The following is a 17,189-nucleotide window of genomic DNA, read 5'->3' on the forward strand; positions in this document are numbered from 1 at the left end:
CTTAGACAGGATTATTATGTGTGTTGGTGCTTTTGTTATGACTAGATGTGAAATTCGGCGTCTATTTTACGTGCTACCTGCCTCATGGCAACCCGTTTTAAAGCCACAACCCCAAAGTGCGCCAGTGGAGCAGCGACCTGGCAACACGACCGCACTGCCTCTGGATTAACGTTGTTCCAGCGGTGTCAGGTACAGTGCGTACAACTGCATTATGTCTGTCATTATAAGCCTCTTTGATTGTATTTTATTTCCCACTGTGGCTGGTACGTTTGTCTCTCCAGCATCGGCTCATTCAGACTGACTGACTGCTGCATGCGGCTCCAAGACGCCTTTCAATGAGGAATTCAATTGATGTGATGTGTAATGTAGTGAGAGACCTTTACAGAGGAGATGATGGGGCTTTTTACTTCGACTTTTAGTGGATGCTGTGAATCAATTCTGCAAAGCAAGAGGCAAATTGTGTGTTTTTTTACCATTATTTGATTGAAATTTTACTATTTTATTCTTATTGTGTGCATTAGAAATAAATAAATGGTGTTTTTTTATGTAGAAATTATAATATAGGAGTTGACATCATTGCTTGGTGGTGTGGTGTTTGACGTAAAATAGCGGACAGTATCAGTACCCATGGAGACTGCGAGTGCCCTGATCTCCAATGCAGTGTTGCTGTTGCATAGAGACTGAGAGAGAAAAAGATGTGAATTTCAAGGTTGATGCACTGAATGATAACGTGGCTATTTTAAGCAAAGAGCCACCTCTCTATCTGTCTGTGTATCTCTCTTTTAGATTACCTTACTTGTTGAATAATTTTTTTATTTTTTTATTTCTCATTATAACAGGATTACACAACTCAGGAAGACATGGGATGGGCCACTAAACATCAAAGAGGACTCATTTCATTTAATGGGCAACTCTGAAGTGCCAGAGAGCTGTCTGATTTAAATTAGTGCTGAGCTGGACAACATCTGGCTGGATGATGCATTTTACTTCCCCATAGGTTTTATTGTAAGCACCAGGAGGAGCAGAGCAGAGCAGCCATCACCCCTTCAGTGCATCACCTGAATGGAAATATGGACACCGTCAATGGAGGGATTTTAACTCAACATGTCCAGGAACTATGAGGTATGTTGAACTGCTTTCATATCAGAATTTCCCAGGTTATTATTCAGCCATTTTATGAGATATTATCACATATTATGCAATCTACTCGCAAGTGAGCCAGTCAGTATAAACTCATTCTGTGCAGCCAAACATTATTCTTGATTTTAAATCATAGAGGAGATCCCAAAGTGTTCAAAGATACCAAATAAGTCAGACTAATATTTGTGAAATGTGTATACACGTGATGTGCAAGACATGAATGCTATGTTTTTTTACTCATGTAAATATAATGTAGCTTCAACTAAGAGATGAAACAAGAAGATAGATAATAGACAATACTGTCAGACATTGAAATAAGATGAGTTTAACAAGAAATAAAATGGGAAATTTATCTCTTTCTACTTCAAAACATTTTCTTTTTAGTCCAGTGTCAGTAGATTGGACAAGATTGGAAATTGGAAACACAGTCTGAGCTATAAATAACATCAAATGAACAGACAGCAGTGGGTGAAACAGTATTTCAACAGGCACTAAAAACAGGAAAAATCTGCCTTAAAGGTGCAGTGTGTAGGATTTGGCGGCATCTAGCGGTGAGGTTAAAATTGCAACCAACTGAAACTTTTCCCATGTGCGAAGCGTGTAGGAGAACTACGACAGCTGACGCAAAAAGGCGGAAATGTGAATGTCCCTATCTAGAGTAAGAGTTTGGTTTGTCCGTTGTACCATAAAAACATGGCGGCCGTCTCCGTGAAGAGGACCCGCTCCGTATGTAGATATTAACGGTGATTAAACCGTTATACACTAAAGAAAACATACGTAAGGGATAATGTACAGCGAGCCGGTCATTGTTGTGAAATAAACCCAGACACAGTGATGCACTTGCATCGCCCTGAAGGGGTTTATTTTATGGCTACTTACTTAAGAAATCATTAATATGACACAAAAAAGGTCCACCAGAGTCTGAGCTCAGAACTGTGCCCATAGCAACAGCCTGTTATACATAGCAACGGTCTGCTATAAAGAAATAACAGACCGAAGAACGCCGTGATTGACCAATCAGAATCGAGTATTCAACAAAGTTGTGTAATAGTTGTATTCCATCTCTGGCAATAGATCTCCCTAAAGTACACACTGTTCCTTTAAAATAGACTTTACAGGATGTTTATATAATAGTTTTGTGAATCTGTACAAATAGAGGACAGACTGTAGTGATGATGTCATCTAGAGATGAATCCTGGAGCCGCTCCACAGACAGTGAATAATAGAACAACAGCTACAACACTTTGAGCAGCAGCCATGGTGATTTTACTGGTATAAGGGCACATTTAGTGATTCACTATCGCAAGCTCTCTTCACTCAAAGGATGGAGTATCTCAAACATTGTTTCAGTCACTAATTAGATGCCTGTGAACTCGCTCAGTAAGGTATCTGATTATATGTACTGTATGTATTGCCTTTAAGTTACTAGTGGATGCAACTTTTCACCTTTTAGGCAGCATCATTTTAATGTTAAACCCAACCTTCCTGCTCTTCACATCAGATTACTCATCCATCTTGATGATCCCTGTCTTGGTAACCAGAAACAGCTCACCACGAGGTCCATTTAGCGGCTGTTCTGGACCTTTCAATCGTATCACCGCTTGCCCAGTTGACATGGAATTGTAGATATTGAAATTGTTCTGAGCACGTTAAGGACTTCTCATCCGTGTTGGCTTAAAAATTGTGATTAAAAGTTCATTCTTGAGCTTGGAGATGTGCAATTGACAGAATAATCTCACCACAAGGTCCTGGCTTTTGATCGTATCTTCCTCAGCAGATGGTGTTAATACAAGGTCCAAAGAAGTGAGACTGTTTCCAAGGTCAAGATTTAACTTTCAATCCCATCTATTTAATGTTCTCTATTTAACCTTCTCGTAAAGCTTTTTCCCATAGGGCTGCCCCCTCTTAGTCAATTAGTCAACTAATCGGCTGTTTTGGTCTTGGTTGACTTACTACGGTCGCTAGAGGACACTGTCATGTTCTTTTACATCTTCTTTCAGAGATCTACTATGTGAAAAGATGATAAAACCTAATATTGGGTGTAGTAGGCCCCTAGGGACCCATCTATGGTGCTTATAGCGACCGATAAGGCCTATTTAATGGCTTGATAACAGAGAGGAGGAAGGCGGGGAAGGCCAGGCAACAGCAGATCAGATGAGGAAAGTAGTGTGTAGATGGGTGGGGCAGTCAGGTGATGGGTAAAGTCTGAGGGCATCTGATGGATGGAGACTGACAATGAAGGTGCCTGGGGAATAGTGGATGTGGCTGCTTTTGCTGAGCATTTCCACAGCCAGCAGTGCACATCCCAAAATGTCCTGAACATCCAGTAAACTTAGTACACAAGATTGAGACAAACTGATAACGTACATTGAATCTAGTTTTATAATAAGGCCCAAAAAGTTCTATCTTTAAACGTGCCTCTTCCTCTGCTTCACCCCCCCCAGCCTGGTCACTCAGTAGGGATGTTGGCTGCCGTGGAACATGGTCCCATCCTCTGCAGCGACTCCAACATCCTCTGCCTCTCGTGGAAAGGGCGGGTCCCCAAGAGTGAAAAGGACAAGCCTGTGTGCCGGAGGCGGTACTACGAGGAGGGCTGGCTCGCCACGGGGAATGGAAGAGGAGTTGTTGGGGTGACGTTTACATCGAGTCACTGCAGGAGGGACCGAAGCACGCCTCAGAGAATCAACTTTAATCTGCGAGGACACAACAGCGAGGTCTGGTCTCATCACTGTCTTCATTGTCTTTTTTTTTCAATACGTTTTTAACACTTTGAAAGACTATCTAACAAAGCTGACATGTATGTATATCTAACCCATCCTTACAGAATCCCCTGTCCTGATCTTAACATCTGTAAGACAAAATGAGATAAAGCTTTAATGATCTCAATGGGGAAATTTAATATAGAAAATATAATAATATTAAAATAGAAATGCAGCCAACAATATCAACTCTTAAATGTTTATAGAAAAGTAGAAAAATAGTAGAAAGTATGTAATAGTCTAGAACTAAATAGCACATGAACATAAGAAGACCAAAAATATTCCTACAATATTAAAATGTAATATAGAAAATATGAGACATATGCCGTAAAAATATATTTATTGAGTTCCGTTGTATGGGATATAAATCAGATAAGAAAAAGATATGTAAAAGAAAATCAATGATTTCAGAGCTTGTAGATGTAATAAGTTTTGTAAAATATTTTTTTTAGCTCATCAAATACATCCAATATAGAGATTCAGATAACATCAGCATTATGTCTGTATTTTCTCCGACTTTCCTTCCAGCTGCAGCTGGACTTTGAGGTCACATTCAGCCTGAAAAGCCTTTTTTTAGCATTGTTCTCACCCTCTATATTAATCATGAATGTTCCTCTGTGCAGAAAGCCACCTGCGAAAAGTAGTAACAGTGTTTTGGGGCTTTTTGCAGGTTGTCTTGGTGCGCTGGAATGAACCCTTTCAGAAGCTGGCCACCTGCGATATGGAGGGAGGGATTTTTGTGTGGATCCAGTATGAAGGAAGATGGTCGGTAGAGTTAGTGAACGACAGAGGAGCCCAGGTAGAACAACTCTTTTCTTCTGGTCACATTCACATACGATGTAATGCACTTGATGACACAAAAAACTACCTCAGAAAGGACTCAGACTTGTATATTTTGATGACAGTGTCCTGTATACATACACAAATATAATTTCTTCCCTCCAGGTGAGTGACTTCACTTGGTCACATGATGGCACTCAAGCCCTCATCGCGTACCGGGATGGCTTCGTGTTGGTTGGCTCGGTCAGCGGACAAAGACACTGGTCCTCCGAGATCAACCTGGAGAGTCAAATCACCTGTGGCATCTGGACGCCTGATGATCAACAGGTACACGTTATCTGGTTGAAGTTATATCAATGATTTTTTAATATATTTTAATCTTTACGTTCGTTGTAAAATATAAAAAAATATATCTTTAAAGGTGCTATTAATAACATTGATAACATTCAGCCACTAGATGTCACATTCTCCCTCCCCCGTTCCGTTGCATTTACTTCACAACAAGTTGTTGCCAGGCACTTATCATCAATCTCAGACGTTTATCAGTTTTTTCCACACTAACTAACGACCCAGAGATACCACGTGATACCAACGTCATTATACTATTGGATCACAAGCCTTGTTAGAAGTGGGAGCCAACCGTCAGATATCTTCCACAGAGATAAACAAAACATTCTTTTTGGACCCGCCAAATTTTTTAAAAATGATTAAGTCACAATAAAAAAACATACTTTCATGCCTTTCTGAAGGCTCTGTGGATGTTTTTTTGTTTTTTTTAAATGCGTCTGCATAAAAATGTTATCAATAAGACCTTTAAAAAGAACAATTACGTGTGGGATGAGATGATTTCAGCTTTGAATGCCTCAAATACAAGATGAAACAACTTATATAATAGGCTTTTTTTTGCAGCACTCTCCGGCCTTGTACTTGATGCTCCAGAGCATTTTCATCATGACCATCTATTCAAGTTTAATGTACAATGCCCCCTCAGGTCTTGTTTGGCACAGCAGACGGTCAGGTGATAGTGATGGACTGTCACGGACGAATGCTCGCCCACGTCCTGCTGCACGAGTCCGATGGGATCGTGAGCATGTCCTGGAACTGCCCCGATTTCCTGGTTGAGGACAGCACAGAGAGCGACACAGACTCTGATGACAATGTTCTGCCTTTAGGTACAAACACATCCCACCCCCCACTTCTCATATGACAACTTGTTACCTCGTGTTGGCTGCGGAAAGCTAATGTTCTTACTTTTCTTTGTTCTTCCAAGTGCGGAGAGTGAAGCCATTGTTGACAGTCACCTTCTTATCGGGAGATATCAGTTTAATGAACAACTATGACGATCTCTCTCCTTCTGTAATTCGCTCAGGGCTGAAAGGTATAAAAATCCATGTTTCACTGTGACATTTACAAACATGCCTATAAATCGTGTTGATCATATGACCCCCAAGGTTTTTGTGCTCCTTCACTCCACAGATGTTGAGGCCCAGTGGTGCTCCCAGGGAGACCTCCTGGCTGTGGCCGGCATGGAGAGACACGGGCTTCCTGTCGACTCGTCCTGCTCGTCCATCATGAGGAACGCTCTGGTTAAGTTTTATAATGTCCAAGGAGAGCACATCTACACTTTGGAAACACCGGCACAGGTTAGTCCTGCATACAATGAGGGATATAGTAGATGTCTAGGTAAGTCAAGTAGATATTGCTACAGTAAAACCTACGAAGTAAGGTGCAGAATTGGTGCTGAATATATATAGTAAGCCTATTCAATTGGCGGCCCTAGGGTCAAATCCGGCCCTTCGATCATTTATAAATATGAAAAAAATATTTTTTTATTTATTCCTGTTCATCAATATTGCAACTCATGATATTGACTCTGTTACGGACTGCGTTTTTATTAAATAACCTGCTGACATTCAACCTGCTAACAAGTTTATGGATGTTTACATTGTTTGATTATCAAGATAATCATTTTATTAGTAGGCTAATTAGTCCATTCATTAGTTATGTCTTGTTAAGCACAGAAATACTTACTGTATTTTGTTGAAAGGTTTTGACCCAGGCTGTTTAAGCAGAGGGAATTTAGGAGAGTCAAACTGAATAAAGGAAAATTTTAAATGCAACATTGTGCTTATTAAAACAATAATCTACTAATATTAAAAAAATATATATTGTTTTCGCGTTTAAATTCCTAGCTTTGCAGATCAGACATAGGAAATGTAAATGTCCGGCACCTTGGCACCTCACTGTCTTTCAAATCTGGACCTTCTAAAAAAAAGTAATTGAATAGGCCTGATATATAATATGAGCTATGCACTATTGTTATTTTAAGGGTCTGAAGTGCTAAAAAACAGACAGGCCTGGAAAGATTAGCAGGTGAATCAGTAATATAAGAGATGTGATGAATAGATACATTAAAACTGACTACTGTAGGAATTCTTTTATTGTGAACCTTGTTTTTCAGAGACCCATCACCACCATCTGTTGGGGTCACAGAGACTCTCGTCTGTTCCTTGCGTGTGGACCAGCACTTTATGTGGTGCGTGTGGAACACAGGGTGGCCAGCCTCCAACTTCTATGCCAGCAGGGCATCGCCAGCGCCCTGCGAGAGGAGAAAGACGTGGGGAAACTGAACATGCCCTCGATTCTCTGCTCTTACGTCACCACTGCTTTTATACCCACCATCAAGGTGCGTTGATCCCTGATTCATAAGTACTGTACAGTAACAGTCATAGACAGCTTCTTACCGACTTTGTTGATAATGCAAAACTGCTGACTGTTTTTATTTGAGTGTCCAGAAATCCTACAGCCCTTTCCTCTCTTTGTTCTAGCCCCCAATCCCTGACCCCAACAACATCCGGGACTTTGTCAGCTATCCCACAGCTGGGAACGAGAGGCTCCACTGCACCATGAAGCGAGCTGAGGACAGCCCCGAGACAGGCGGGCCCTGCTACACTCTCTACCTAGAGTATTTAGGAGGACTGGTGCCAATTCTCAAAGGAAGGCGCATCAGTAAACTCCGGCCCGAGTTTGTCATTATGGATCCAAAAATGGACAACAAAACAGGTGGGCTTACACCTTACAGGGGTTTGTACAGTGAAAAGTGTCCACAGTGCGGTCTGTACATTATCCTGAGTTTTAATCACAAACGAAACATTACCTACACCTATATTGGAGTGATGGCACAAGTTTCAGAGGCTTATATCTCAAGATCACAGCTCCTAAAAGCTAAAACTATGCATGGCTAGCACTAGAGGTGGTTGAGAATTTTTTTTTTTTACAATTTTTTACCTCTAAATTTGACTAATTAACAAAGACTATCTTGTTTGTTTAATCTGTAGACAAACAGATATTTTATAAATATTACAAGTCATGGTTTTATATGGCGTTCTGCCATTAGTTCTGCTGGAACAATTTCTTGGCCAGTGACTTTCTGGTGTTGTCATGACAACAAGAGAGGAATTTCAATATATAAATACTCATACATATAAAATAGTTTGGGCATATATTTGACAGACAGAACACAGGATTATATATGTATTTTTTTTTTTATATTTCAGTGTGTATTTAACAGAGCCAGGCTAGCTGTTTCCTCCCCCCCATCTAACTATAGGCAAGAAAGCGATTTAGCATATTTCCAAAATGTTCTTTAAAAGAGGTGAAATTAATTATGAACTTTTGAAATACTGATGAATGAAGCAAAACATACTTAAGAGAAAACCAGTACACTTGAGACACTCCTAATGGTAGCAGACCTAACCAAAAGGTCAAAGGTCAAATCTTGTTCTGTGTCATCTTGAAATGAAATCTGAAGCTGGGTCATATTTATTTAAACTTGTGCTCCATTTTAAAATAACTGCAGTGTGCTTATCATTCACCTTGAGTAAGAACAAACACAGACTACTGCTCTTCTCTGATGTAACATGGTCTGAGGCTTGATACAGGAATAGCCCGTACCACGACCTGGCTGCACTACGGTCACATTTAACCTGAGGTCCCACCAAACATTTACTTGATTTCAATTATGTTCTTACGCAGCGGTAGTTTAATGTTAGTATGTATGAGGCCTCAGTTCAAACTCACATCTTCTGTTTTGTGTTTTTTTTTTTTTCCAGAGGAGGTGTGTGTGAATCCCATGATCTCATACACTGACAGCTGTAACTGCTCCGACTCCAGTGACATTGAGTTGAGCGATGAGTGGGTCGGGAAGAAGTCACCAAAGTTATCCCGAGGAAACAGGTCAGGAATTACATAAATTAACTCTTTTATTTACACAGGCCTGAGCCACAGAGTGCATGCAGATGTTTTAATAGCATTTGTTTTCACCGTGCTGGCTGACTTCATGACTGTATTATTAAATCGAAAAATGTCATATTTCAAAGGAAAAGATCATTTAAAAATATACGCTCTTTGTCTCAAAGGTTGAACATGGAATCGAGAAAATCTCCCAAACTTTCACGCTCCAATCAGGAAGGCCAACGGTCGCCACGGTTACCAACAAAGAAACCTCCGATTCGGTCTCCCAGTCTGACACGTCGAGAGTTTTCTATGGACGGGATCACAGAGGTATGAATCTGCATCATCCGCTAATGATACTGTAGTACCTGTATTATAAGTAATAATTATTTTCCCACCTAAAATATTTCTCTATTTGTTACTTTAAAATACATACTGTTTCTCTCTCTTACTACCTGATATATATTAATTTCTTCTGCTTCAAAGCACAACTACCTTGCTCAGGTCACATCCAACATTTGGGGGACGAAATTCAAAATTGTCGGACTTGCTTCTTTTCTCCCCGCCAACCTTGGTGCAGGTAAATATCACAAAAGCCACACATACTGTACATATCACGGTAACCATTCTGTTGAATTTTACAGTCACTGTGACTTTCTTCTATGTTTCAGTCATCTATAAGACGAGTTTGCTTCATCTGCAACCGAGACAGATGACAATCTACCTTCCAGAAGTGCGAAAGATTTCTCATGACTTTATGAGCTTGCCTGTGTTCAACCCCAATGTGTTCAGTGAGGACGAGGATGACTTACCAGGTGTGAATGAATATTAAGCATTTATTTTCAATGCATCTGACTTTATTTTTTATATGTCGCTTACACATTTCTCCTTTGTGTTTTTATAAAGTGATGGGGCCGTCTGGAGTGGCAGGAGAAAATCCTTCATGCACAGTCAACATTCCCATTGCTCCCATCCACAGCCCGGCTCAGGCGATGTCTCCAACTCAGAGTATCGGCCTGGTTCAGTCTCTTCTGGCCAATCAGAACATTCAGCTCGATGTCCTGACCAACCCCACAGCCACTGCAGCAGCTGCAGCTGCAGCGGCGGCAGCTTCTGCCCCTGCTACGGATCACGGGCAGGATGCAGTTCCAACGCCGTACCCAGTGCCGTCTAGATACTCAAACCCTGGTCAAGTGATCTTCAACGGGCTGGAGATGGGTCCTCTTCTTCCTGGTACTCTTCCTCCCCCACCTCCACCTCACCATCTCCCACCGCAGCCTCACCCGCAGCGCTCTCACTCGCAGCAGCCTCGCCAGCTGCCGTCCAAACAGTCGCAACAAATGCAGACGCAGCAGCAGAAAATGCATCATCATCAACAACAGCAGCAGCAGCCGCAGCAGCAGCAACACCACCATCAGACCCAAACACAGCAGCAGCAACAATTACAGCAGCACCACCAATTACAGCAGCACCAACAGCAACAATTACAGCAGCAGCAATTACAACAGCAACAGCTGCAGCAGCAACATCAGCAGCTACAGCAGCAACAGCAACAGCTGCAGCAACTGCAGACGCTGCATCAACAGCAGCAGCAACAACACCAGGTTCAGCAACAACAGATACAACAAAATCCGACGCACCAACAACTTCACCACCAACAACAAATCCAGCTGCAGCAGCAACAGATGCAGCAGCAGCACGAACAGATGCAGCAGCAGCAGCAGCAGATGCAGGCGCAGCAGCAGCAGATCCGACAGCAGATCCAGGAGATGAGGCAGCAGCAGCAGCAGCTCCAGCAGCAGCACCAGCAGATCCAGCAACAGCATCAACAGATGCAGAGGCAGCATCAGCAGATGCAGCAGCAGCTGAAGATGCAGATGACGCTGCCCCCTCCTCCGTCTGGCTATCCGACCATTTCATTGCACCAGATTCATCTTCTGCCTCCTCCTCCTACCGGCGAGCCTGGGTTCAGGGGGGAGCACAGTCACACTCTTAAGCCAAGTCTGCCGCGGACTTTACCTCCCTTCATTGACATGGATGGATCTTTGGAGGTTCAGCTGAGGAAGGTGAATCCTCCTCCTCCATACCCGGGCACTGTGGTGTCTGTAGCGACGGCTACAGCCGTTGCCACGCCTCAAACTCTTGTCACAAACTGTGACAGCCCAAGTGTCCTGGCGCCAGACCTCTGCCTCAAGAAGGATGAGTTTTTGCTTCACCCTCTCACTTTGCAGTACCCAACACCTCTGGGGTATGAAAGGATCACGACCTTTGACAGCAGTGGCAACGTGGAGGAGGTCTGTCGGCCACGCAGGCGCCTTGTTCGCAACCAAAATGCATACACTGTCCACGGCATCGGAGGCTCGGCCACGCTCAAAGTCACCTCCTCTGAGAATAAAAAAATTCAACTTCCCTACAGCTCAGCAACATTGAGTCGTCTCTCTGTCCCTCGATACTCAATACCAAGTGGAGACCCTCCTCCTTACCCTGATCCAGCCAATCAAGTAACTGCGACACTTCCTCCTCCCCAGAGGACTGATAGCAGTCTGATTCACGCCACTCTCCGCCGTGACCGCAGGGACGTGGGACTTAAAGTGCCACAGATGATGGAGAGCTCGAGAACCCTCCCCACCAAGGCGAAAATGAACAGTGCACTAGCACTAACCTACCAGCAGAGGGTACCCACTGCATTGTACACATGCACACAGTGCAGCAGCAACAGCAGCAGCACCAGCGTCAGTGTCAGTGGTGGTGGTGGTGGTGGAACTATGAGCAGTGGCATCGCAGGTGGCACGGTGGTGAGGCAGGACTTCCCACCGGGTAAGGGATCACATCACAGCACCATTATCGTGCACTCTAAAAGCACCTCACCCATGACCTCTCAGTCATCGTACAGTCTGCTGAGTGCTGTTGATAACAGCAGGGACAGAACGGTGTATGTGAACTCGGCCTTTACTGAAGATGAGACTTTAAATCAACAGTGCCACCTCGAAAAGTCTGTACGCCAGCTGACTCTCGGCGATGTCAGTTTGACGGTTAAACGCCCTCCGCCTTACCAGTGGGACACCTCCACCACAGAGGAGTTCTGGCTCACTCCAGAACAAACAATGTTAGGTCCTCCACCAGCTCCTCATAAACCGCCTCCGCTCATCATCGGTCAGGCTCAGCACTTGGACATGTCTCGGCTACCGTTTGTTCTCACCACTAAACCTCCAACCAGTCAGACCACGAGCACGCTTACTTTCCCATCAGGTTACCAGATATCTCTCTCGCCTTTTCCTCCGGGTGTGGGTCACGGTGGTCCTCCGCTCCAAACCTTACAGAACCCTCCGTCACACTCTCCGAATGAAGTGGTTGGTTCGGTCCCTTTTTCTCAGCAGGAACCCAACTTGGTGTTGCCACCAGGCTATCCTCCGAGTCTCGCTAACTTGGCCTGCTGCCCTCTCCCTCCGATGTATCCAGGAGCCAGCTCATGCGCCGGGCTTCAGCTGCACCCTGTCAACCTTCACCCCTGGAACCCTTACCCCTGCCCGCCTCCCATGCAAGACCCTCCAGCACCACCCCTCCCCACCAAAACTCATCAGATCTTAGAGAAGCCCATTCTCTCCCCACCTCCTCCTACTGGGCCACCCCCGCCACCACCTCTCCCACCTCCTCCTCCACCTACTGAGCTACCACCATCCAAAATCTCCACAGAGGATCTAGCAGAGTCTGCGAACAACTTCCTAGAGCCATCATCCCTGAATGAAAGCCCCGTGCCGCAGGAGTCGGATCGCTTCAACAAGAAGAGCCGCAAAAGGCTGGACAGCAGAGCCGAGGAAGCCAACATGTCCTCTGTCTCTGAGGGCAAATCTAGAAAAGACGGGCGTGCGCTCTCTGACTTCAACACTCTCATTTCCAGCCCGAGGCTTGGCAGCAGAGAGAAGAAGAAGCCCAAGGGTCAGAGAGAGCAGCTCAATAAAACCAAGAAGATGAGCCGGACCACCAATGAGTTCCAGGACAGCTCAGAAAGCGAGCCGGAGCTGTTCATTAGCGGCGATGAGCTCATGAACCAGAACCAGAGCAGTAAGAAGAGTTGGAAGAACAAGCGCAGCATGCGTATGGCGAGCGAGCTGGAGGAGATAAAGTGCCGCAAAGCAAATGAGAGAGAGGACCGTAGTTTGGGAAGCCAAGGATTTGTCTATGTTATGGCCAATAAACAACCGTTGTGGAACGAAGCCACCCAGGTCTACCAGCTGGATTTTGGAGGACGAGTCACCCAAGAGTCAGCAAAGAATTTTCAAATTGAGCTGGATGGTAGACAGGTAACGAGATAAGAAACCCTACAGAATTTAGAGCTGATCAGTCAATTGTAGGGCTGCCCCCTCTTAGACGATTAGTCGACTAATCGTTTGTTTTGGTCTCAGTCGACTAAGATTTCTTTAGTCGATAAGTAGTTTTTCCTGCTTTTTTCCTGCTGAATGACTTATTTATAAGAAACGTATAAGCACATATCTGGTAAAGATTTAAAGTGGTGCTTTTGTGTGATTCTTTGTGGAGAAACTCAGTTTCACAGATCTGTCGATTAAATCAGCTAATCGATTAGTCGACAAAATTGGATGAGTGTTAGTCGACTGCGAATTTCTTTGGTCGAGGACGGCCCTAGTCAATTGCACTTTTAGTTGATTGACAGAAATGTTTTAAACATAAATGCCAAATGTTAATTGATTTCAGCTTTTCAAATGTGCTTTTCTTTTTCTTATTTGAAAATAATCTGATTATCATTGAGTTTTGGACTGTTTGGTTAGACAAAACAAGCAATTTAATTACCTCGCATTTGCTCTGGAATTTTTTTTGTTGCATTTTTTCAGTATTTTCTAACATCCTAGAAAACACAAGAAAATCACTGGCTGTTTAAAGAGGACCTATTATGCTTTTGTGCTTTTTCCCTTTCCTTTAGTGTGTAATGTAGTTTTTTGTGCATGTAAAAGATCTGCAAAGTTACAAAGCCAAAGGGAGTTACTCTCCCCCACCGTAACCCTGCTCCTGAACTGCCTGAAACACCTTGATTGAAGTCCTGCCTTTTCTTCCATAACGTGGTGATGTCACCAAGTAACACAGTTGCACAATACCTGCTTAGTGGCTAGTTTGGCACACCTTCAAACAAAGCTAGAGCTGGAGCTGAGTGAAGAGTTTGACCAATCACAACATGGGCCAGTATGAGAAAAATAAAGCGTTTTTTGAACATTAAAGCATGTAAACATGTTCTAGTAGAAACCCAAAATATAAGTATGCACCTGAAAATTTACATAACAGATCCTCTTTAATCATTAATGCCAATAATCATTAGTTGAAGCCGTAGATGAATCAATAAAAAAACAATTGTTGATGTTGGTTAACTCATGCTTTCTGAAATCTCTTGCTCTTTTCTGTCTTTCTTAGGTGATGCAGTTTGGGCGAATTGATGGGAATGGCTATATCTTGGATTTCCAGTATCCTTTTTCAGCAGTGCAGGCATTTGCTGTTGCCTTGGCCAACGTGACTCAGAGGCTGAAGTGAAAAAGGTTTTGTGTTGTTGTCGACTGATTCAAAAGAAAGCCACAATGGTTGGTCTAGCAACCCGATGTGTGCTGCTAACGCTGGGAAAATGTCAGTGTTGTGGTGGTTCTTTTTAATATACGAGTTGGTCTTGCACATGCAGACGATTTACAATCAGTCTGTTGAAGGCAACGTCGGTCTAGGTCAGTGGTCACAGAGAATACACTCCATCACTTCTAGTTCATATGTCGAATGTACTCCAGCTGATTTTATTTATTATTCAAATGTTATTTAGTGAAGTAAAAAATGTCAACCTTCCCTGGATGAACAAAAGGTTAAGTGATGTTGGAATGGATTTTAAAAGCAGTGTGGAGGTTTAGTACCACGTGTGGTGCCAAAGACATCTTTAGACATCCTCCCTCTCTTAAAATGAAGGCTAATTCAATGTATTTCAAATTAATAAATATTTTATTTATGTTTGTGATGCTAATAGAAAATATACGCAGCAAATTTGTTAGGCATTCAAAATTGCAAATACATTTTTCACGAAGCCATACCATATCTGCACTATTTTAAGTCAGTTTTAAGTAATTAAGTAAATAAATTATACGCTTTTATTATGAATATCAAACTGATTGTTATTGTTTTTTTCCGATACCTTTATTTGTATATTTATTCATCCCATTTGTTCAAGGCAGTGATTTGATTTTTAGTCTGTTTTGTTTGCTAAAAGTCTACATTATGTTCAAATTGCTGAACATGCAATAGAAGAATATATTGATTCTGCAACTGCAACGTGAAGAGTTGACCACAGTTTATCATAGTTTGTATATTTTCTATTCATGATACTTCTATGAAGTGGTGCAATGAACATAGTAAACCATATTCTTTTGGCCACAATACTGTACATTCAGTCAGAGCCGTTATGATCTGACAATGTACTCTTCATTTTTTTCATGTGTAAATTTTCATGTTACTTTTCATTTCCAAACCTCCCCTCTACAATTGTGAGTGATATTTCAATAGCCTAATAAGTTTATTTGTGCCAAATAGTCCAATGCAATTTGGCTGAAAGTACAGTAAGTTAGTGGCAAAGATGGTTTAAAATCCCCACAAACAAAAATGTGAGTAAAAACCGAGATCCTCTCTGAGAATCTCAGACGTGGTTGGCTCTGTGTTGTTTTCATTGGGTGTTTATGACGCTGCTACATCAGTAGTTTGCCTCGTTGGAAACCAGTGCTGCTTTAGATAGATAGAGCTTGTGTGCAATAACGCTACCTACATAGAACTGATGTTGTACTTGCAAAAGAAAATACAATGCTGCTTGCACTGTGTATTTAGTAAATGACTTGACATCATTATATGCTTAGACAATTGTGCTTTTATGTTGCTAAGTTTAGTAATTTTGTACTTCACCTTTTGCTTTAACATGGTACCAAGAGTTTTTTGATGTTACACAAAAAAAGAACGAGAACAATGCATTTGCAAAGGTATTAAATACAACATATTCATAAGTTGTTAATGTTAGTAGGAGTGAGATTCATGTAGATTTGGTGCTAATGTATAAAGAAAAACAAATGTGAAAATGTCTGGACATTTGTCATTTGCTAAAAGAAGGTTATTTTAAAGTATATGAGGAAAGTATTTTGAGAGAGGCTACAGAGAGTTTTCATTTTAGAGCTTTTCATTTAATGCAGCTTCAGAGACTTCAGCGACAGTGTGTGTCAGTTATCAGCAATACTGCCTAATGAATAGTTGGTTGCCTGATTTTTTTTTCTCTCTCTTATTTTGTGAAGGAAACAAATATGATGTGACCATAGGTTTACATGGACCTATAGGCTGGCCAAAATGTAAAATACAATAAAAATACATTGTTCCAAATGTTTTTGTTGTTATGTTTCATTTACAGTTTAACTCTTTCACTCTGATCAGAACTGTAGTTCTGCAAAAAAAGAAAAAAAAGTGGCAAATTGATTGTGATTTATTATTTATTAAGTATTACATAATTTAGGAATCTTTATGCATAAATTGTAGAAAATATCTCTAATATTTATAGTAATTTTATTTTCTTTGTTTTGTTTAATTATATAAAATTAAATGCAAATTTAGTCATATCTATAAATCATATTGTAATATATATTTAATTTTATATTAATATTATTTTCTTTCATTATATATTAATATTATTTTGCTATCGTGGTGGTCTAGAGTCGTGATTTCTTTTTTTGGTAACACATGTAATAACTAAATGATTATTGTTATTTCATAAAAAATCCAGTACCAATTTATAATGGTAATTATGTAAAAAAAAAAAATACAGAACAAACATACATTTATTCAAACAATTAAATAAACAAACCCACACATTAAAATACATAGTAAATCATAAAACTAGTGTACCTTTTCATTCATTTACAATTGTATTAATGTATCTATTTTGATAACATATGTAATAACTAAATGATTATTGTTATTATATAAAAACTCCTGCACCTGCAACATACATTAATTCAAGCGATTGAATAAACAAACCCACAAATTAAATTACTAGTAAGTAAATCATAAAACTAGTGTAACTCGCCCATATACATTTTTTTTTTTTTTTTTAAAAAGGCAGTGTCACTATTTTAATATAAAATAAACAAATATTTATTTATAAAAATAAAAAAATTTAGATGAATAAATCAATATTTAAAGATAAATATGTAACACAGAAAAAAGAAAACAAGACACGCAACTTCCGGTGACTACAGCGAGCCACCG

The 17,189-nt window shown here is 41.3% G+C and overlaps 1 protein-coding gene across 4 annotated transcripts; it reads left to right on the forward strand.

Moving 5' to 3' along the window:
* Window positions 1–50: 50 nt before the first annotated feature.
* Window positions 51–16,307, forward strand: tulp4b (TUB like protein 4b). 4 transcript variants are annotated; one of them, XM_074660637.1, is made up of 16 exons: window positions 51–189; window positions 840–1,122; window positions 3,585–3,854; window positions 4,570–4,698; window positions 4,845–5,006; window positions 5,671–5,851; window positions 5,950–6,057; window positions 6,156–6,322; window positions 7,141–7,365; window positions 7,508–7,742; window positions 8,792–8,915; window positions 9,098–9,242; window positions 9,417–9,492; window positions 9,584–9,727; window positions 9,819–13,213; window positions 14,331–16,307. In XM_074660637.1, exons 2-16 carry the CDS (start codon window positions 1,105–1,107, stop codon window positions 14,445–14,447), a joined length of 5,496 nt encoding a protein of 1,831 aa, XP_074516738.1. In that variant the 5' UTR covers window positions 51–189; window positions 840–1,104; the 3' UTR covers window positions 14,448–16,307. The 4 variants fall into 4 exon arrangements, with proteins under 4 accessions (XP_074516738.1, XP_074516735.1, XP_074516737.1 ...); XM_074660634.1 differs by having other exon boundaries at window positions 52–189; window positions 9,399–9,492; XM_074660636.1 differs by having other exon boundaries at window positions 59–189; window positions 998–1,122; window positions 9,399–9,492.
* Window positions 16,308–17,189: the final 882 nt, after the last annotated feature.

This window comes from Sebastes fasciatus, chromosome 15, assembly GCF_043250625.1.
Source record: "Sebastes fasciatus isolate fSebFas1 chromosome 15, fSebFas1.pri, whole genome shotgun sequence".
In the NCBI taxonomy this organism is placed as follows: Eukaryota; Metazoa; Chordata; class Actinopteri; order Perciformes; family Sebastidae; genus Sebastes; species Sebastes fasciatus.

Coding starts and splice junctions, on each gene's coding strand:
- tulp4b (XM_074660634.1), top strand. Junction 3,855..4,569: donor TGCGAGGACACAACAGCGAG/GTCTGGTCTCAT, acceptor GGCTTTTTGCAG/GTTGTCTTGGTGCGCTGGAA. Junction 13,214..14,330: donor TTGAGCTGGATGGTAGACAG/GTAACGAGATAA, acceptor TGTCTTTCTTAG/GTGATGCAGTTTGGGCGAAT.